A 22,532-nucleotide genomic window follows, 5' to 3' on the forward strand; every position below is an offset into this window, starting at 1 on the left:
TTGCGTGTGAACAAATGTACTCCCAAGGGAAAAGAAACCAAACACTCATGTACAATTTTCAAATTTCTGCTGCATTTACAAGGAGACATGCACTGTCAAAATCACAATGGTTATTATTTATCGTTTATGGTGAAACTGGACGTGGAGTAATTTACAGGCCTTGTGTAGGAAAGATTATATTACGTTAAGTAAATTCAGATGTAGATTTAATGGATTACCCGTTAATAAGGGCAGGTTTGATGCAAGCTTGACAGATGAATTGCATTGTACTCTCTGTTCATCCGACGATACAGGGGATGAATTTCATTATATTTTTGTTTTTCCCTTTTTCAACAAAGAGAGATTATTGTATTTACGAAGTAGCTTGACGGCCAGTAGACCAAGTGCATTACATATGGCCAAATTATTCAATTCAGCTAATGCTTGCCATTTGAAAAAACTAGCCAAATTTGTCAGAATTATTATGTTTCAGTTCTCTTCAATACCAAAGAAGAAAGACAGTATTTTTGTAGAAAGTAAAGTAGATGTGAATGTTTGTACACGTAGTGGTAGAGTAGTTAAACGTTCTTTACGCCTTGTTTTGTAAACATATTTATTCATATCTGTTATTTTCACATGTACATGTACATTATCACTTATATTTTTGTATTCATAATATTGTAAATATGTTTGTACTCTCATACCCCGAGAGGGGGTCGATAGAGTCAATAAAATCTTACAAATCTTACAAATCTTACGCCCGACGGAAATAGTCGTAATTTCCAAACTGCAAAATCTGCTTTTGTTGTATCGCTCAGCGTGATACTGATCCTCATAATTTTAAACATTGTAGGCCCTATATTATTTATCTTGTCGATCTTGAACCGCGCCGGAACTCTTCTGTTTTTTTTAATGCCTCCGCCAACGAAGTGGCCGGAGGCATTATGTTTTCGGGTCGTCCGTCCGTCCGTACGTCCGTCCCGTTTTGTTTTTGTCGCTATCTCAAGAACCGTGAGGTGGTTTTGCATCAAACTTGGTATGAGGGTATATCCTGGGGGATGATACTTTGTTTGGATTTTAGGGTCACGGGGTCAAAGGTCAAAGGTCACAGGTTAATTTGTGAAAAAAGGTTGAAATTTCATGTTTTTCTCCATATCTCGCAAATGGTTCAAGGTATCTACCGTGGGAGGGGGATCCCCCTCCACACCCTCCCTCGCTGAGGTTCTCACACCGTCACATAATGTACGCCCGTATGTTATAATCATACTCCTTCGCACTGAATTTTTCACTTTGTTTAATTCCCTAGAAATTTGCTTTTAAATGCTCTAAACGCGATATACTCTTTATACTCTGTATTTACAAAAAGTTCCTACCACGGGAGGGGGATGTCCCCTTCCCACACCCTCGCCGAAGATCTCACACCGTCACAAAATGTATCCCCCGTATGTTATGATCATAGTCCTTCCAATGATTTTTATATGTTAATTCCCTTGAAATTTGCTTTTAAATGCTCTATAATACAGAGTATAAAGAGTATATCGCGTTTAGAACATTTAAAAGCAAATTTCTAGGGAATTAAACAAAGTGAAAAATTCAGTGCGAAGGACTATGATTATAACATACGGGCGTACATTATGTGACGGTGTGAGAATCTCAGTGAGGGAGGGTGTGGGAGGGGGGATCCCCCTCCCACCCTCCCTAGGGTCTTTTTGTAAAAGCAGAGTTTATTCCCATAAGTCGCGTTTATAGAGCATTTAAAAGCAAATTTCTACGAAATTAACAATATAAAAATCAGTTGGAAGGACTATGATCATCACATACGGGGGTACATTTTGTGACGGTGTGAGATCTTCGGCGAGGGAGCGAAGTGACCGAGCGGGGGAGGGTGTGGGAGGGGAATACCCCCCCCCCCCTCCCACGGTAGGGATTTTTCGTAAATACAGAGTATAAAAGTGGCATTTATAGAGCATTTAAAAGCAAATTTCTAGGGAATTAAACATAATGAAAATTCAGCGCGAAGGACTATGATTACAACTTATGAAAACTCTTCATTTTACTATAACTACGGGCAGAGGGAGCGAGTCACTTTGCCATTCGTCTGAAATGTATTCATTAAAAGCTTAAGGATCACATTGTTCGAGCAATAAGAAATATTCTTATATTAGAAAGCAGAGAAGAAAAGGAAAAATGTAAGGTTTACTAAAGGTATGTTTCAACGGGCACACTCGAGGACGAGAGGCTACCATGTATACACTTAATTTACTCATAGGTTGATATTACTGTTTACAGATATAATAATGTATAAATCATAGTGTATTTTCAGTTATGGAATTGACAACTGTAGACAAGAAAAATGCCTTTGTTGTTCGTTTTGGTCTTTAAATAATTGATTAATTATTTGTTACAGGGGGCACTTTGCGGGCAAAAACTCGTTTTGCCCCCAACATTTTATTTGGGGGGCCCTTGGGGGCCCTCCCGGCGCCCTTGCCTGTGTTAGAACAACAACAACAACTACAACAAAGCCCTCCCAAACATGACACATTTATCATTACCATTATCATTACATGTGTCATTCCGTTATTATATCTTTTCACTGCCCCTCCCCCCCCCCCCGAGATTTTTACAGGTCTAACCTTAAGGGAAAGTTTCCCCCAATACATGAACATTGAGTGAGTGGAGCAATGTTAGTGGAAAACACCAGCGAGGTTTGAGGAAAATTCGACAATCCGTTCGGAAATTATGAATCTTAAAGTTTTGGTGCCACCATCACTGGATGAGAAGACTACCATAAGTGCAGTTCATGGTGTCACGGCATAACGAACATTATGAAATGCATAAAAAGAATCCTGGAAAAAAACTTAATGTTCTAGCATGATGCAAAAGCAATAGACTTGCCTATGGCACCTTCCTCCTTCCTCTTTTAGAAAGCAAGTGGTATTATATTACCCCATGCATTATCTCGGTAACAAGTCCAATGAATAAATATACCTTACAAACGTCACAATTTCTTGTATTTTTTTTAATGCTGCGATGGCTACACCAGAAATTCAGGAATCATTACTTTTGAACGGATTGTCTTATTTTCTTAAAACTTTGCTGAACTATTCAACTAAAAATGGTTAATTCAATGCACATGTATATTTTGAAGAAACTTCCCCGGTAACTTTATTAAGTAATAAATCTTTTAATCATCTAAACTCCTTAAGGAATGATTCACGTTCAGATTTTAAGACTCTGTGACCTTTATAAGGCTCTATTTATATTTTTCTCATGTTTCTGACAACTCTTTGTTTGATTTCCAGTTTGAAATAGGCTTGTAAAATGCATGCATAAAGGTATTCTTACGTGCCCATGAAATGTCAGATGCTTTAAAATTCTTGTTTATATGGCAAAAATCACTTCTTATGTAGATTCATCGAATCCCACCAAGCAGACAGGTAGGTCGACAAAGGACTGGTTTGTCAACTTGATCGAACCCTAAACAAAGTAGATGGTCATGGGTCATGTACGACTATTCTTCTGTTGGCTAGGATCAGTTATGTCAGATACACTCTCGGCGAGGACTTCAATTTGCTTAACACTCCCCCACCATTCATCCGTGGTATAACGAAAGGAAGGTCTTACAGCCGTCGATCCCGTCCATTTCGGCGACTTCCCCGTCCGTGCTTGCCGGACAGCGCAATTTAGGTACTCGATGGCCAGTGACGTCTGTGAAAGTCCTCCAAAGTTGCAAGTGGTCGACTGCTATTCGATGCTCGCCTTTCGTCAGTCACCGTCATACCCCTGGACTCGAGCAGAACCGATTGACTGATCGCAGCATTATCATGATCATGATTTCATGTAGGTCTACACCATCCACATCAAAACACCCGAGACAATGTTACAAGCCGGCCGGCTGGCTGTTTCGATATTTACCTCAATCATAGGTTTGCGCGACTACTGGTCTCTATGTTTGTAGAGAACGTACATGCTCCTTGTCCATGCTCCACACAAATCCAGTCAGTGAAACGCGATATATTTCTGCCGGGCTTTTTCCTCTCTTGCTGCTTCCCCCACTAATAGCATTATTTTCAGTCCTTGCTAGAAAGAAGAAACTTTGATGTGGATGTTCACTAGACAGGGCCCTGAGACTGGATGTATAAACTGCATCCAAAATGTCCGATTCAATTAAAATTGCCAAGGTCAGATACTAATGCAACGCAAAAATTTGTTGAAGAAGCACAATATTGCGCCTATGCCACCATCATTTTCTTGTAGAAATCATTTTAAGAGAAATGCATTAATTTAAGAAGATAAAGAATTAATATTCCAAACACTGAGTATATTTTGTCCATTGTCTCGGGTCTTTGTCATGTAATTAATTGTCAACTACTCCGATGCAGAAGCGATCGTCAGCTACAAATTTCTGTTTGTCTCCACTTCCACTTCGCCCTCAACCTTACGTTCTTTTCTTTTCTTTTTCTTTTTTCTCTCTTTATCTCTCATTTCTTATTTCTGAGGGGAACAGTAATACTGACTTCACAGCTGTCTAGATTCATGGGAAGAATGGTGCCTCCGAAAGCTTTAGTAATGCTGAAACAAGAGTAGGTAGTGATTTATATATAACTAATACTTTTACAGATGTTCTGCGTAAATGGTGACTCGACACTGCTTGACCTGCAATTGTTGTTCTCTGTTCAATCCACATATGGTTTTGTTTACATGATTTCTCTCACTAAGAGAGTTATTGTCGAAAAACGGAAATGAATTTGCTTTGAACTGAATTGAAAGTAAAAATTGTTGACTACTGTTTGATGCCTGATTTTTGCATCGTCGGTTATCTCCGTACTCAAGTGAGACTGGTTTGTAGTAGCCTGGTTTTTTTTTTCACACACTCCATCGACACAAACATTCGAGGAACGTGCAGTGCTCTCTGCTGAGAGGCTGCCTGCTTCGGTAGGCCTACATGTATTTTCCAGGGTTGCGTTCTTTCCTCGATTAAAGGTCCTGTCACACCTTTCCGGGTAAGCTACGCAGGCTTGTTGCGAGGAGGGATTTTCCAGTACGCAGGCGGGCGGACAAGGATGTTGGCGAGCTCCGTACTTGCGTCTTACTGCTAGACGCGTGCTATTTACCTGCTACTTGCATGTATTCCGTGTGACCTGCGTGAGTGCTTTGAAGCCTATCCATTTTCAGGTACGAGCGACATACGGGGACTGCGAAGTAAATGCGTTACAGCTGCGAAGTACCTGCGTGGGAGTTGCCTGCGAGGTGCTGCCGCTACTGAAGTGCCTCCTATTTGTGTTCTGCATGTACCTCTGCGGCAAACCCCCACGACTCACCCGGAACGAGTTTTAAGCATGCTCAAGGCCTTGTCACACCGTGTCTGGGGAAGCCTTGCGGGTTGACTTGCGGGTCTCCCAGTAGTTAGTCCGCATCTGACAGTGCCTAGCGCGTATCTCACCCGTAGTTGACCGGAGGTGCGCACGCAAGTCCGATTTACCCGCAGCCAAGTTTTGAGCATGACCAACACTTTTTACGGGTGAGTCGCGGGGATTACTAGTACCCGCAGAGGTCTATGCAGAACGCCAGTAAGGAGGCCCTAAGCGGCAGCAAAGTGCTTTGTTAGAAATTGAATGATGTATTATGTGTTTAGATGGTGTATGTTTGATTTAGAATGATAAATATCCCAGTGGGAAAAATGCACACACAAAGAAGTATAAACACACACACACACACACACACATACAAAATACATACACAAACAAAGTGTGTAGACCAGTGTAGAGATGTAGAGAGAGAGAGGGGGGGGGGGGTGCTTTATTCAGCTTATTCCAGAACATCATACCTTCCACAGAGAAGAAATCCTTGAAATAAACACAGATATTTGTTAACTTCCAAAACATCACCACGAATGACTCAGTATTGAACAGTGGCATTGTAATCGCATTCTTTCTCTGTCATGTTTTTCATTAGGGCCTACTTAATGATGGATACATTCATGTTCCAGATAATGTCATCATAAATCTATTAGTTTACATGATGTAAAAAAAAGAAAACATAACTGTTCTTGTCGATACAGATTAGAAATGATATAATTCTCTTTTCAAAAACCACAAATCAATTGGAATCACAACATATTTCTTGAATAGTGTAAATCCTGATCCGTCATTCAATTCCCCTCAAAACTGTATTTCAAGAGTGAAATAGTTACACATCTCTGTAATTACATTAACAGTATTAAAAAAATAATTAATTTACAACATATTTAGGCTCACAAAGGCTATTGTGCCTTCATCATATTCTGCCCAATATCAATGGAAGTTTGCTTCGAACCTACTACATGTACCTCCGTGCATCAAGATTTTCTAATGGCAAATGCCACACATCTTTTATTTTTCAAGTGACAAAAAAAAAAAAAAAAAAAAACCCAGGCGCACTTTCATCAGCAAATTGGATAAGATCTATGTCCAATACATGTATTGTACATTTTCATTTTATTGCAGTAAAATGAAATTGCAATTACCACTTAACTCCTTCGCTTTAATATTTCTATGACTCTTGACAAACATATATGTACTACGAACGAGTGCCAAGTTTGACGAAAGAACATGATATTTGAGTAGCTGTTCAAACAATGACATGCATGAATTTGACCTGTACCTTTGAACCTAGATTCTCAGTGAGTAAATATCACTTATTCATCTTGGAATAGGCAGACATAAGTATGTACTTGTAGCCTGCGCTCGGCTGAGTTGATCAAATATTTCATGAAAAAATCTACTATAATAGCTTTCATGTATCACGTATGAGAACAGAAATCCACACAGCAGATTGGGTAGTCCCATTCTTGTTGTTAAAGATCATTGAACATATCCCACTCATTACAGTTTCTATTAGTACCATACACAAAACTCCCGATACCTGACATCTTGTAAGAAATACACATCTATTTGGCCATTGAATTAATACGTGGCCAGCTCTGCAACTAGCAGCAAGTGCTGTAAAACTTTGCTACCATTACAAGCAGACTTCTCCATCTCTACTGAAAATTCAACCCATACCATTTTGAACGAATTTATCCACGAATATTTTTATCATTTATTATGAATATGACTAATTTGAAACCATGAATATAATCTTGGAATATTGTTCAGTGTAATTTGTTTGTTTATGTCTTTGTTTCTTTTAGTATTGTTTTTGCTTTTGTCTCTGTTTCTGTTTCCTGTTAAGATTGAAGTATGTGGGTTTTGTTTTTTTTTTGTTTTTTTTTATTGGTGAACTGTACTTTAAGGACCCCAAGTCAGACCAGTGTTATTTTGAAAATATCACTGAATTTGGAATATCCTCCGTATTATTTTGATGTACATGATTTTGTATGTGCTTTTTATACATGATTCAGAAATACAAACAAACAAAGAAACAAACAAACAAGCAAACGGGCACTAACCTCTGAATACGGTTACATCAGAGGTCCTAGTGATGCTACATTGACCATCAACTGCAACAGCTAAACCTTTTGGGTCCATCGTCAAATGGAGAGTACATTAAACACAACACATTCTGAGGAACTGATCCTCAAGAATCAAGATCATATTTCATTTCATCAGTATTGCTGTCTCGTTTGAGGGATTTCAGATCTGTTTGGAAAGAGAACTATAACTGAAAATCACTGCTCATGAATACAGCACTTTATGACATACTATAACAGACATTAAGAACAAATTATTGACTCGGGAATTATTCATTTTATGTCTCACTCAAAGAAATTGCACTGTAATTTCACTTGTAAAGATCAGACAAGAATTCCTTGATGTGATCCCCAATTTCTGTGGGCGAATCTTCCTGAAAGAAATGTAGTCCACCATCAACTTCAACAATTTTCTGATTGGGCCAGTGCTCAGTGCCTTTCTTGAGGCTCTCGCTTAAGGAGCCTGGTGTGGCGAGGACGAGGAGCTTTGGTAGATCCGTAGATTCCTTCAGCCAGGCATAGTAGGCTGTAGCAATGGCAATGACATCGTCGGGACCATCCCCGACGACAGGGATCTCCCTTGGCCATGTCAGGGTGGGGCGTCTGTCTTCTCCTGGAACTTTGAAGGGCTCCACGAAGGCATCCATCTCTTCCTTCCTCAGCTCCCGCTGGATGAGGCGAGGCATGAGTTGCTCCACAAACATGTTTTTCTCGAGAACCATCTCTTCCCCGGCCTCGGAGCGCACTGCCTTAAAAAAGTCCCGTGCAGAATCAGGAAATTTGTCCCACCCGGGAAAGGGAGCGATGACACTTTCCATGTGCACAAGGGCTTCCAGACGATCGCGATGTTCATTACTCCAGTGGAAGCCCAGCGCAGAGCCCCAGTCGTGGCAAACGATGCTGACCTGTAGACAGAGAAAGCAGGATTGTGTTAGTCGCAATTGTATTATGTATACAATAGCCTACCAGGTAGGTCCTGTCTCTCCATGGAGATGGCAATCTTGAAGGGAATGTGTTTACAGGCAATTTTGTTCACATTTTTATACAGAACACTCTCAATGAACATGGTTAATAATAACATCAAAGAAAACTCTCATTACACTAAATTTAAAGTCTAGGCCCAAAACTTATTGTCTACCTTGTTTGCTTATTTACAAGAAAAGGTCAATTTATTATAATGAAAGAAAACTGCCATTCCCGAGGAGTTCCTAATAATAGAAGTGTCATGTAATGATACAATTTAGTACGAGTTTCAAAGTTAGGGTCTGAATTGAAAACTGTTGGCGAAAGAGTTCCGGTCAGTCGTTCCACAAGAGTTTGCTTAACATTTGGCCACAACAGTTTGCTTATAGTTCGGGTTTCTTGGACAATCTAATTGAGTGCAATAATCCAAGATATTATGTCTGAGATTGTTCATCTGCTTTATGATTTGTCAACTATTTTGAGGAATAAACAAAGTTTCCATGGTCAAGAAGTTAAGAGGAATAACAGTTAATGAGAAACAAGGTTATGCAAGTTCAAGGTCATGGTCAAAGTCAATGTCGTATATGCTGTAATATGTATTGATGTCTATTGTCCCATGCATTGTTCAATTGCATTATTAACGTTTGCATGGCCCGCGTGGATAGTGTTAAAAAGATGAACGTTTGGACGGTCTTTGTAAAGACCTCTCCCTTTTGGCGAACAATCCGAAAATGATAATATTGCGGATGTGAATCCATGGAGTATCAAATGGGCTTTTGGTATCATGAATTGCTCATGTTAAAACGTGAAAGTTGGATCATATCTTTTCGCGTATGTATCGTGTTCGACGAACGAAGTTCGGGTGCGCGGAGGGATATTATATTATTAAAGTTGGAGATAGAGTTATATGTCTAGCCGTAGATTCATGGATAATCTCATTTAAGACTACAAAAAGGTTGCTAAGGAAATTCTAATGCTTGTTGTTGTTAATGTAGCATTTGTGACGAGAAGTCTTGTAGTGAGTTTGATGTGAGATGTGGCATTGAGCGAGTACAATCATGAGATTTAAGATATTGATTTTGTTGAATAAGATTAACTAGTGATTTGTCTAACTTACCCAGAATATTGAAAGTTCATTATGTTAATTCTGCTTGTAGATTATACCAGATACACAACGACAGTGCTCATGATGATAGTCGACACAGCCACCCCTTTAAGTGAGTTAGAATAGATATAAACGTTGTTTTCATATTCTGGCCATAATTACTTCACTCAGAAAAAGAAGGAAAATGTTCATTATCGTCTTACTATTTCTGTGTAGGGTTGAAATAGTAATGATTTGTATATGGCGTGTTAAATACGAATAACTTTCTTTCTTGTTTGTATCTAACAGGAACCACTCATACATACACAGTTGTTGAATAGACTACACTAGCAAGCGCAAGTTTGCAGTACACACAGATATCGTCGATACGTGCATACAATGTAACAGAATAAAGAACCCACATCAAGTTTAACCGAGGATTCCGTTGTTCTTTTATTGCAATCTGTCCATTTGATGAGATTACATACGAATCCATCGCAAGGAGATGATTGTAACCTGGAATCTTCTTTTTTTCTGATAATCATTACTAAGAAAAGGTACACAATTGTACAAACATTCCCCTTCTCTGCAAGACACAAGAGATAAATCTCGTCAAATCAGACAGACAATGGACAAACTCATTCAGCACAATTTTCTTTATTCCTCTGAAACAGATCTATTTCTCTCAGTGCTCTGTGCTGTGTATGATTATGAATTTATTACAGGTCCTGCTGCATAACTTGTCCCTTTACACAAAGAGTATCGAGTGGGCCTACAAATTGTATCCCGCCTTCAGTATTGCAGAAGTTTTTAAGCAAAAGGTTCGAGAAGGATACTACTAAAATGGTCTAATATGGGTCCTTTGAACCAAGGTCTATCTCCCAAATCAATCACATCATGTCATACCTAATTTCACATGATGATTTCATTTCAAAGGTAAACAAGGACAGATACAAATATTCATGAAAACAATGTCACATGTTTTAGTGAGCTCCATAAGCCTCTTCAAATCAGATAGGCAACTGCTCACTTTTTGTTTTGGGTGTTTTCTTTTTCCAACCATAACACACCCTCGAATACACACCTTTGAAGGCAGGTTAACCCGGTCGAACCAGGCAGACAGGAATCTATAGTGATCGACGAAGCGATACGACAGGCTTGCGAGCTTGTTGGATCTGCCCATGCCGATGAGGTCGGGAGCCAGACAACGAGCAATAGGCTGAACTTGAGGTACGACGTTCCTCCAGAGGTACGACGAGGTTGGGTTCCCGTGGAGAAACACGACTGCTCGATCACTTTCGCGCTGACCGGGGTCGGAGTCGTAGTACGACATCTGTTCACCTATGACATTCACTTTGGAGCATTTCCCCCACCATTCTTCGGCTGTCACTAGCGGTATCGTGGATTGGTGTCGCGCCCGAACTCCCCCAGTCGCTGGTAGCTGCGTGCTGAGAAGCCGACCCACATGCACACGACCAACAACAGCAACGCCAACGGATTTGAGAACACTTACGGCTCGGATAGACATCATGAATGACTTAACGTTCAAATTTATACCCTTTTTGTATCATGCATTGATTAACCTGTGTGAAATGGCGGCTTGCTCGCTACTTCTTAGAATCGCAGAAATTGTGGTTTTCGTGCTTTCCACCACCTGTGTCTATTCCTCAGCAGTCGACATCGCAGTAGTGCAGCGCGTAGCTTGTACACGGCGCTTTTGTATCAACGAGTATAAAAACGCACGCACTGCGCGCGCTTCTATACCCTTTGGTGTAGAATGAGGATCTTGGCCTAAGGCGTAACTTTCGGTTGCTCGTACATTCCTCTCTCTAGAATCATATTGTTGTTTTAATTAGATTTTTGTCACATTGATGGATCGCTCGTGCAGCGCTGGACCTGTTTGTGATACTACTTTGTGCCTCATCATCACCGTTTTGGATCTATTCAAGAATTTTCAGCGTTCGTGCATGGTGTTTCCTCTCGTAAGTTGCTCTTCGAACTTCATCTTCATCCGTAACTTAGCGAACTTCATCTTCATCTTCATCAGTAACTTAGCACACAGAACGATCTTGTATAGCGCGGACCGCCCTAGCGCAGCAAGCAGCAAGTATCAACAAATCTGCGTATCATAAAGTATCTGGGTGGATAAGACACCTGTCTCCTAGCAACTCACACATCATCTCTCTTCCTCTTCTCAGTGAGCAAAAGAGCACATTGTCTCTTAGCAACGTGAGCAGCATTATTTTCTTCCTCTTCTCATCTAGTTGAGTTATCATTTGCGCATCAGTGTGGTGTTCGGGCTTATCATCCGTTTACATTGTGACGTCACTAATAGACTTCACCAATGGCTACCAATAAGTTCATCCTCCTGGGGGCCGTTGCATAAAAGTTACTATTATGGTAACTTTGCCATTTAATGGTAACTTCCATGGAATTCTTGATTTGATTGGCTGTTGAGTATTGTTGCCATGGTAGTTACCATTGGATGGCAAAGTTACCATATATTATTGTAACTTTTATGCAACGGGCCCCTGGACGATATGAGGTATCTGCTAACGCTAAGTCCGTATATCATACAATCACAGAAGCAGTAAGCTATCCTGTTGCCGCTTCTGCATGGTGCCCAGCCAAAAACAAAACAAACGATGAAAGAGAACTTGAACCGAAATCAAATTCCGCTCTAAACAATAACAAAATGATCAACTGGCCGACGCTGTGACAAAAGTAATGGAAGCAATCCAACTTGTCAAAGCCCAGTCAGTTCTAGCCGCTGTCACTACGGTACTGTACGGAAGCTTATAAGTGCCAACCAGATGACGAGATAAGAAGACGAGAAGACAAGTTAAATACCGAGAAGCCGAGTTATTGAAACTCGGCACGTTGATTTGTTTTGGACGAGAAGACAAGACGATGAGTTGTCGAAACTCAGCAAGTTGATTTGTCGGGGAAAATAAGACGATACGACGGGTTGTTGGACCTCGGAAAGTCGACTTGTTTTCGACATGAAGACAAGATGACGAGTTTTTAGAACTTGGCTAGTCTACTTGTTTGTGACAAGAAGACAAGATGATGAGTTGCCAAAACTTGGCAAGTCGACTTATTTTGGACAAGAACACAAGATGACGAGTTGTTGAAACTCGGCTGGTCTTCTTGGTTGGGACAAGAAGACAAGATGACGAGTTGTTGAAACTTGGGTAGTTTACTTGTTTTGGACAAGAAGACAAGATGATGAGTTGTTTGAACTTGGCAAGTAGATTTATTTGAGACAAAATGAAAAGATGACGAATTGTCGGAAGTTGGCAAGTCGGTTTGTTAAGGACAAGAAGACAAGAAAATGAGTTGTGAGATCTTCGGCGAGGTTGTGAGAAGGGGATATCCCCCTCCCGTGGTAGGAACTTTTTGTAAATACAGAGAATAAAAGTCGCGTTTAGAGCATTTAAAAGCAAATTTCTAGGGAATTAAACAAAGTGAAAAATTCAGTGCGAAGGACTATGATTATAACATACGGGAGTACATTATGTGACGGTGTGAGAACCTAAGCGAGGGATCCCCCTCCCACGGTAGGGTCTTTTTGTAAAAGCAGAGTACAAAAGTCGCGTTTATAGAGCATTTAAAAGCAAATTTCTACGGAAATAACAATATAAAAATCAGTTGGAAGGACTATGATCATAACATACGGGGGGTACATTGTGTGACGGTGTGAGATCTTCGGCGAGGGAGCGAAGTGACCGAGCGGGGGAGGGTGTGGGAGGGGAATACCCCCCCCCCCCCTCCCACGGTAGGGACTTTTCGTAAATACAGAGTATAAAAGTGGCATTTATAGAGCATTTAAAAGCAAATTTCTAGAGAATTAAACATAATGAAAATTCAGCGCGAAGGACTATGATTACAACTTATGAAAACTCTTCATTTTACTATAACTACGGGCAGAGGGAGCGAGTCACTATGCCATTCGTCTGAAATGTATTCATTAAAAGCTTAAGGATCGCATTGTTTGAGCAATAAGAAATATTCTTATACTGCTAGAAATCAGAGAAGAAAAGGAAAAATGTAAAGTTTACTAAAGGTATGTTTCAGCGGGCACACTCGAGGACGAGAGGCTACCATGTATACACTTAATTTACTCATAGGTTGATATTACTGTTTACAGATATAATAATGTATATAGTTAGTGTATCCCCGTTAGGGGCGAAAATTTCGCATTTTCAGTTATGAAATTGACAACTTTAGACAAGAAAAATGCCTTTGTTGTTCATTTTGGTCTTTAAACAATTGATTGATTATTTGTTACAGGGGGAACTTTGGGGGGCAAAAACTCGTTTTGCCTCCATTTTATTTGGGGGGCCCTTGGGGGCCCTCCCGGCGCCCTTGCCTGTGTTAGAACAACAACAACAACTACAACAAAGCCCTCCCAAACATGACACATTTATCATTACCATTATCATTACATGTGTCATTCCGTTAGCATATCTTTTCACTGCCCCTCCCCCCCCCCCGAGATTTTTACAGGTCTAACCTTAAGGGAAAGTTTCCCCCAATACATGAACATTGAGTGAGTGGAGCAATGTTAGTGGAAAACACCAGCGAGGTTTGAGGAAAATTCGACAATCCGTTCGGAAATTATGAATCCTAAAGTTTTGGTGCCACCATCACTGGATGAGAAGACTACCATAAGTGCAGTTCATGGTGTCACGGCATAACGAACATTATGAAATGCATAAAAAGAATCCTGGAAAAAAACTTAATGTTCTAGCATGATACAAAAGCTATAGACTTGCCTATGGGACCTTCTTCTTTTAGAAAGCAAGTGGTATTATATTACCCCATGCATTATCTCGGTAACAAGTCCAATGAATAAATATACCTTACAAACGTCACAATCTCTTGTATTTTTTTTTAATGCTGCGATGGCTACACCAGAAATTCAGGAATCATTACTTTTGAACGGATTGTCTGATTTTCTTAAAACTTTGCCGAACTATTCGACTAAAAATGGTTAATTCAATGCACATGTACATTTTGAAGAAACTTCCCCGGTAACTTTGTTAAGTAATAAATATTTTAATCATCTAAACTCCTTAAGGAATGATTCACGTTCAGATTTTGAGACTCTGTGACCTTTATAAGGCTTTATTTATATTTTTCTCATGTTTCTGACAACTCTTTGTTTGATTTCCAGTTTGAAATAGGCTTGTAAAATGCATGCATAAAAGTATTCTTACGTGCCCATTAAATGTCAGATGCTTTAAAATTCTTGTTTATATGGCAAAGATCACTTCTTATGTAGATTCATCGAATCCCACCAAGCAGACAGGTAGGTCGACAAAGGACTGGTTTGTCAACTTGATCGAACCCTAAACAAAGTAGATGGTCATGGGTCATGTACGACTATTCTTCTGTTGGCTAGGATCAGTTATGTCAGATACACTCGCGGCGAGGACTTCAATTTGCTTAACACTCCCCCACCATTCATCCGTGGTATAACGAGAGGAAGGTCTTACAGCCGTCGATCCCGTCCATTTCGGCGACTTCCCCGTCCGTGCTTGCCGGACAGTGCAATTTAGGTACTCGATGGCCCGTGACGTATGTGAAAGTCCTCCAAAATTGCAAGTGGTCGACTGCTATTCGATGCTCGCTTTTCGTCAGTCATCGTCATACCCCAGGACTCGAGTAGAACCGATTGACTGATCGCAGCATTATCATGATCATGATTTCATGTAGGTCTACACCATCCACATCAAAACACCGGAGACATTGTTACAAGCCGGCCGGCTGGCTGTTTCGATATTTACCTCAATCATAGGTTTGCGCGACTACTGGTCTCTATGTTTGTAGAGAACGTACATGCTCCTTGTCCATGCTCCACACAAATCCAGTCAGTGAAACGCGATATATTTCTGCCGGGCTTTTTCCTCTCTTGCTGCTTCCCCCACTAATAGCACTATTTTCAGTCCTTGCTAGAAAGAAGAAACTTTGATGTGGATGTTCACTAGACAGGGCCCTGAGACTGGATGTATAAACTGCATCCAAAATGTCCGATTCAATCAAAATTCCAAGGTCAGATACTAATGCAACGCAAAAATTTCTTGAAGAAGCACAATATTGCGCCTATGCCACCATCATTTTCTTGTAGAAATCATTTTAAAAGAAATATATTAATTTAAGAAGATAAAGAATTAAGATTCCAAACACTGAGTATATTTTGTCCATTGTCTCGGGTCTTTGTCATGTAATTAATTGTCAACTACTCCGATACAGAAGCGATCGTCAGCTACAAATTTCTGTTTGTCTCCACTTGCAACTTCGCCCTCAACCTTACGTTCTTTTCTTTTCTTTTCTTTTTTCTCTCTATCTCTCATTTCTTATTTCTGAGGGAAACAGTTATACTGACTTCACAGCTGTCTAGATTCACGGGAAGAATGGTGCCTCCGAAAGTTTTAGTAATGCTGAAACAAGAGTAGGTAGTGATTTATATATAACTAATACTTTTACAGATGTTCTGCGTAAATGGTGACTCGACATTGCTTGACCCTGCAATTGTTGTTCTCTGTTCAATCCACATATGGTTTTGTTTACATGATTTCTCTCACTAAAGAGAGTTATTGTCGAAAAACGGAAATTAATTTACTTTGAACTGAATTGAAAGTAAAAATGGTTGACTACTGTTTGATGCCTGATTTTTGCATTATCGGTTATCTCCGTACTCAAGTGAGACTGGTTTGTAGTAGCCTGTTTTTTTTTTTCGCACACTCCATCGACACAAACATTCGAGGTACGTGCAGTGCTCTCTGCTGAGAGGCTGCCTGCTTCGGTATTTTCCAGGGTTGCGTTCTTTCCTCGATTAAAGGTCCTGTCACACCTTTCCGGGTAAGCTACGCAGGCTTGTTGCGAGTAGGGATTTTCCAGTACGCAGGCGGGCGGACAAGGATGTTGGCGAGTTCCGCACTTGCGTCTTACTGCTAGACGCGTGCTATTTACCTGCTACTTGCATGTATTCCGTGTGACCTGCTTTGAAGCCTATCCATTTTCAGGTACGAGCGACATACGGGGACTGCGAAGTAAATGCGTTACAGCTGCGAAGTACCTGCGTGGGACTTGCCTGCGAGGTGCTGCCGCTACTGAAGGGCCTCCTACTTGTGTTCTGCATGTACCTCTGCGGGCAAACCCCCACGACTCACCCGGAACGAGTTTTAAGCATGCTCAAGGCCTTGTCACACCGTGTCTGGGGAAGCCTTGCGGGTTGACTTGCGGGTCTCCCAGTAGTTAGTCCGCATCTGACAGTGCCTAGCGCGTATCTCACCCGTAGTTGACCGGAGGTGCGCACGCAAGTCCGATTTACCCGCAGCCAAGTTTTGAGCATGACCAACACTTTTTACGGGTGAGTCGCGGGGATTACTAGTACCCGAAGGAGGCCCTAAGCGGCAGCAAAGCGCTTTGTTAGAAATTGAATGATGTATTATGTGTTTAGATGGTGTATGTTTGATTTAGAATGATAAATATCCCAGTGGGAAAAATGCACACACAAAGAAGTATAAACACACACACACACACACACACACATACAAAATACATACACAAACAAAGTGTGTAGACCACTGTAGACATGTAGAGAGAGAGAGAGAGAGAGAGGGGGGGGGGGGTGCTTTATTCAGCTTATTCCAGAACATCATACCTTCCACAGAGAAGAAATCCTTGAAATAAACACAGATATTTGTTAACTTCCAAAACATCACCACGAATGACTCAGTATTGAACAGTGGCATTGTAATCACATTCTTTCTCTGTCATGTTTTTCATTAGGGCCTACTTAATGATGGATACATTCATGTTCCAGATAATGTCATCATAAATCTATTAGTTTACATGATGTAAAAAAAAGATAACATAACTGTTCTTGTCGATACAGTATAATACTTTATCTTGATTAGAAATGATATAATTCTCTTTTCAAAAACCACAAATCGATTGGAATCACAACATATTTCTTGAATAGTGTAAATCCTGATCCGTCATTCAATTCCCCTCAAAACTGTATTTCAAGAGTGAAATAGTTACACATCTCTGTAATTACATTAACAGTATTAAAAAAATAATTAATTTACAACATATTTAGGCTCACATAGGCTATTGTGCCTTCATCATATTCTGCCCAATATCAATGGAAGTTTGCTTCGAACCTACTACATGTACCTCCGTGCATCAAGATTTTCTAATGGCAAATGCCACACATCTTTTATTTTTCAAGTGACAAAAAAAAAACCCAAAAAAACCCAGGCCCACTTTCATCAGCAAATTGGATAAGATCTATGTCCAATACATGTATTGTACATTTTCATTTTATTGAGTAAAATGAATTTGCAATTACCACTTAACTCCTTCGCTTTAATATTTCTATGACTCTTGACAAACATATATGTACTACGAACGAGTGCCAAGTTTGACGAAAGAACATGATATTTGAGTAGCTGTTCAAACAATGACATGCATGAATTTGACCTGTACCTTTGAACCTAGATTCTCAGTGAGTAAATATCACTTATTCATCTTGGAATAGGCAGACATAAGTATGTACTTGTAGCCTGCGCTCGGTTGAGTTGATCAAATATTTCATGTGGTAAAAATTCGACTATAATAGCTTTCATGCATCACGTATGAGAACAGAAATCCACACAGCAGATTGGGTAGTCCCATTCTTGTTGTTAAAGATCATTGAACATATCCCACTCATTACAGTTTCATAGCATATATTAGTACCATACACAAAACTCCCGATACCTGACATCTTGTAAGAAATACACATCTATTTGGCCATTGAATTAATACGTGGCCAGCTCTGCAACTAGCAGCAAGTGCTGTAAAACTTTGCTACCATGACAAGCAGACTTCTCCATCTCTACTGAAAATTCAACCCATACCATTTTGAAAGAATTTATCCACGAATATTTTTATCATTTATTATGAATATGACTATTTTGGAACCATGAATATAATCTTGGAATATTGTTCAGTGTAATTTGTTTGTTTATGTCTTTGTTTTTTCAGTATTGTTTTCGCTTTTGTCTCTGTTTCTGTTTCCTGTTAAGATTGAAGTATGTGGGGTTTTTTTTTTTGTTATTGGTGAACTGTACTTCAAGGACCCCAAGTCAGACCAGTGTTATTTTGAAAATATCACTGAATTTGGAATATCCTCCGTATTATTTTGATGTACATGATTTTGATATCTTATATATTTTGTATGTGCTTTTTATACATGATTCGGAAATACAAACAAACAAAGAAACAAACAAACAAGCAAACGGGCACTAACCTCTGAGTACGGTTACATCAGAGGTCCTAGTGATGCTACATTGACCATCAACTGCAACAGCTAAACCTTTTGGGTCCATCGTCAAATGGAGAGTACATTAAACACAACACATTCTGAGGAACTGATCCTCAAGAATCAAGATCATATTTCATTTCATCAGTATTGCTGTCTCGTTTGAGGGATTTCAGATCTGTTTGGAAAGAGAACTATAACTGAAAATCACTGCTCATGAATACAACACTTTATGACATACTATAACAGACATTAAGAACAAATTATTGACTCGGGAATTATTCATTTTATGTCTCACTCAAAGAAATTGCACTGTAATTTCACTTGTAAAGATCAGACAAGAATTCTTTGATGTGATCCCCAATTTCTGTGGGCGAATCTTCCTGAAGGAAATGTAGTCCACCATCAACTTCAACAATTTTCTGATTGGGCCAGTGCTCAGTGCCTTTCTTGAGGCTCTCGCTTATGGAGCCTGGTGTGGCGAGGACGAGGAGCTTTGGTAGATCCGTAGATTCCTTCAGCCAGGCATAGTAGGCTGTAGCAATGGCAATGACATCGTCGGGACCATCCCCGACGACAGGGATCTCCCTTGGCCATGTCAGGGTGGGGCGTCTGTCTTCTCCTGGAACTTTGAAGGGCTCCACGAAGGCATCCATCTCTTCCTTCCTCAGCTTCCGCTGGATGAGGCGAGGCATGAGTTGCTCCACAAACATGTTTTTCTCGATAACCATCTCCTCCCCGGCCTCGGAGCGCACTGCCTTAAGAAAGTCCCGTGCAGAATCAGGAAATTTGTCCCACCCGGGAAAGGGAGCGATGAGACTTTCCATGTGCACAAGGGCTTCCAGACGATCGCGATGTTCATTGCTCCAGTGGAAGCCCAGCGCAGAGCCCCAGTCGTGGCAAACGATGCTGACCTGTAGACAGAGAAAGCAGGATTGCGTTAGTCGCAATTGTATTATGTATACAATAGCCTACCAGGTAGGTCCTGTCTCTCCATGGAGATGGCAATCTTGAAGGGAATGTGTTTACAGGCAATTTTGTTTACAGAACATTCTCAATGAACATGATTAATAATAACATCAAAGAAAACTCTCATTACACCAAATTTAAAGTCTAGGCCCAAAACTTATTGTCTACCTTGTTTGCTTATTTACAACAAAAGGCCAATTTATTATAATGAAAGAAAACTGCCAGTCCCGAGGAGTTCCTTATAATAGAAGTGTCATGGAATTATACAATTTAGTACGAGTTTGAAAGTTAGGGTCTGAATTGAAAATTGTTGGCGAAAGAGTTCCGGTCAGTCGTTCCACAAGAGTTTGCTTAGCAGTTGGCCACAACAGTTTGCTTATAGTTCGGGTTTCTTGGACAATCTAATTGAGTGCAATAATCCGAGATATTATGTCTGAAATTAATATTTATGCTTTATGATTTGTCAACTATTTTGAGGAATAAACAAAGTTTCCATGGTCAAGAAGTTAAGAGGAATAACAGTAAATGAGAAACAAGGTTATGCAAGTTCAAGGTCATGGTCAAAGTCAATGTCGTATATGCTGTAATATGTATTGATGTCTACTGGTCCCATGCATTGTTCAATTGCATTATTAACGTTTGCATGGCCCGCGTGGATAGTGTTAAAAAGATGAACGTTTGGACGGTCTTTGTAAAGACCTCTCCCTTTTGGCGAACAGTCCGAAAATGATAGTATTGCGGATGTGAATCCATGGAGTATCAAATGGGCTTTTAGTATTATGAATAGCTCATGTTAAAACGTGAAAGTTGGATCATATCTTTTCACGTATGTATCGTGTTCGGAACGCTCGACGTACGAAGTTCGGGTACGCGGAGGGATATTAAAGTTGGAGATAGAGTGATATGTCTAGCCGTAGATTCCTGGATAATCTCATTTAAGACTACAAAAAGGTTGCTAAGGAAATTCTAATGCTTGTTGTTGTTAATGTAGCATTTGTGACGAGAAGTCTTGTAGAGAGATTGATGTGAGATGTGGCATTGAACGAGTACAATCATGAGATTTAAGGTATGAATTTTGTTGAATAAGTTTAACTAGTGATTTGTCTAACTTACCCAGAATATTGAAAGTTCATTATGTTAATTCTGCTTGTAGATTATACCAGATACACAACGACAGTGCTCATGATGATAGTCGACACAGCCACCCCTTTAAGTGAGTTAGAATAGATATAAACGTTGTTTTCATATTCTGGCCATAATTACTTCACTCAGAAAAAGAAGGAAAATGTTCATTATCGTCTTACTATTTCTGTGTAGGGTTGAAATAGTAATGATTTGTATATGGCGTGTTATACGAATAACTTTCTTTCTTGTTTGTATCTAACAGGAACCACTCATACATACACAGTTGTTGAATAGACTACACTAGCAAGCGCAAGTTTGCAGTACACACAGCTATCGTCGATACGTGCATAATGTGTAACAGAATAAAGAACCCACACCAAGTTTAACCGAGGATTCCGTTGTTCTTTTATTGCAACGTGTCCATTTGATGAGATTACATACGAATCCATCACAAGGAGATGATTGTAAACTGGAATCTTCTTTTTTTTCTGATAATCATTACTAAGAAAAGGAACACAATTGTACAAACATTCCCCTTCTCTGTAAGACACAAGGGATAAATCTCGTCAAATCAGACAATGGACAAACTCATTCAGCACAATTTTCTTTATTCCTCTGAAACAGATCTATTTCTCTCAGTGCTCTGTGCTGTGTATGATTATGAATTTATTACAGGTCCTGCTGCATAACTTGTCCCTTTACACAAAGAGTATCGAGTGGGCCTACAAAATGTATCCCGCCTTCAGTATTGCAGAAGTTTTTAAGCAAAAGGTTCGAGAAGGATACTACTAAAATGGTCTAATATGGGTCCTTTGAACCAAGGTCTATCTCCCAAATCAATCACATCATGTCATACCTAATTTCACATGATGATTTCATTTCAAAGGTAAACAAGGACAGATATAATATTCATGAAAGCAATGTCAGGTGTTTTAGTGAGCTCCATAAGCCTCTTCAAATCAGATAGGCAACTGCTCACTTTTTGTTTTGGGTGTTTTCTTTTTCCAACCATAACACACCCTCGAATACACACCTTTGAAGGCAGGTTAACCCGGTCGAACCAGCCAGACAGGAATCTATAGTGATCGACGAAGCGATACGACAGGCTTGCGAGCTTGTTGGATCTGCCCATGCCGATGAGGTCGGGAGCCAGACAACGAGCAATAGGCTGAACTTGAGGTACGACGTTCCTCCAGAGGTACGACGAGGTTGGGTTCCCGTGGAGAAACACGACTGCTCGATCACTTTCGCGCTGACCGGGGTCGGAGTCATAGTACGACATCTGTTCGCCCATGACATTCACTTTGGAGCATTTCCCCCACCATTCTTCGGCTGTCACTAGCGGTATCGTGGATTGGTGTCGCGCCCGAACTCCACCTGTCGCTGGTAGCTGCATGCTGAGAAGCCGACCCACATGCACACGACCAATAACGGCAACGGATTTGAGAACACTTACGGCTCGGATAGACATCATGAATGACTTAACGTTCAAATTTATACACTTTTTGTATCATGCATTGATTAACCTTTGTGAAATGGCGGCTTGCTCGCTACTTCTTAGAATCGCAGAAATTGTGATTTTCGTGCTTTCCACCACCTGTGTCTATTCCTCGGCGGTCGACATCGCAGTAGTGCAGCGCGTA

General features: G+C 40.3%; 2 protein-coding genes across 3 annotated transcripts; both read right to left on the minus strand.

The window, feature by feature from the left end:
• Positions 1 to 5,751: 5,751 nt before the first annotated feature.
• LOC139743418 (coelenterazine h 2-monooxygenase-like) lies at positions 5,752 to 11,153 on the minus strand. Its single transcript, XM_071653903.1, has 2 exons — positions 10,561 to 11,153; positions 5,752 to 8,334 (listed from the first exon to the last, which is right to left on the minus strand). The coding sequence occupies exons 1-2, from the start codon at positions 11,005 to 11,007 to the stop codon at positions 7,741 to 7,743; spliced, it is 1,041 nt and encodes a 346-aa protein (XP_071510004.1). The 5' UTR covers positions 11,008 to 11,153; the 3' UTR covers positions 5,752 to 7,740.
• On the minus strand, positions 5,752 to 22,532 carry LOC139743419 (coelenterazine h 2-monooxygenase-like). 2 transcript variants are annotated; one of them, XR_011711756.1, is made up of 3 exons: positions 21,923 to 22,532; positions 18,784 to 19,709; positions 5,752 to 7,408 (listed from the first exon to the last, which is right to left on the minus strand). XR_011711756.1 is itself a non-coding variant. In XM_071653904.1 (2 exons), the coding sequence occupies exons 1-2, from the start codon at positions 22,361 to 22,363 to the stop codon at positions 19,116 to 19,118; spliced, it is 1,035 nt and encodes a 344-aa protein (XP_071510005.1). In that variant the 5' UTR covers positions 22,364 to 22,532; the 3' UTR covers positions 18,109 to 19,115. The 2 variants fall into 2 exon arrangements, 1 of the variants encoding a protein (XP_071510005.1); XM_071653904.1 differs by lacking the exon at positions 5,752 to 7,408 and having other exon boundaries at positions 18,109 to 19,709.

Source organism: Diadema antillarum, unplaced genomic scaffold (assembly GCF_040938485.1).
Source record: "Diadema antillarum isolate AM-2024a unplaced genomic scaffold, OU_Dant_1.0 seq00001076_RagTag, whole genome shotgun sequence".
Lineage (NCBI taxonomy): Eukaryota > Metazoa > Echinodermata > Echinoidea > Diadematoida > Diadematidae > Diadema > Diadema antillarum.

Bases quoted from the DNA above. Each gene is read 5' to 3' on its own strand.
- LOC139743419 (XM_071653904.1), bottom strand. From the start codon at position 22,363: ATGATGTCTATCCGAGCCGTAAGTGTTCTCAAATCCGTTGCCGTTATT. The intron at 19,710-21,922 runs GTGTGTATTCGA...CTCTGTCTACAG, and splicing joins GGGTTAACCTGCCTTCAAAG to GTCAGCATCGTTTGCCACGA.
- LOC139743418 (XM_071653903.1), bottom strand. From the start codon at position 11,007: ATGATGTCTATCCGAGCCGTAAGTGTTCTCAAATCCGTTGGCGTTGCT. The intron at 8,335-10,560 runs GTGTGTATTCGA...CTCTGTCTACAG, and splicing joins GGGTTAACCTGCCTTCAAAG to GTCAGCATCGTTTGCCACGA.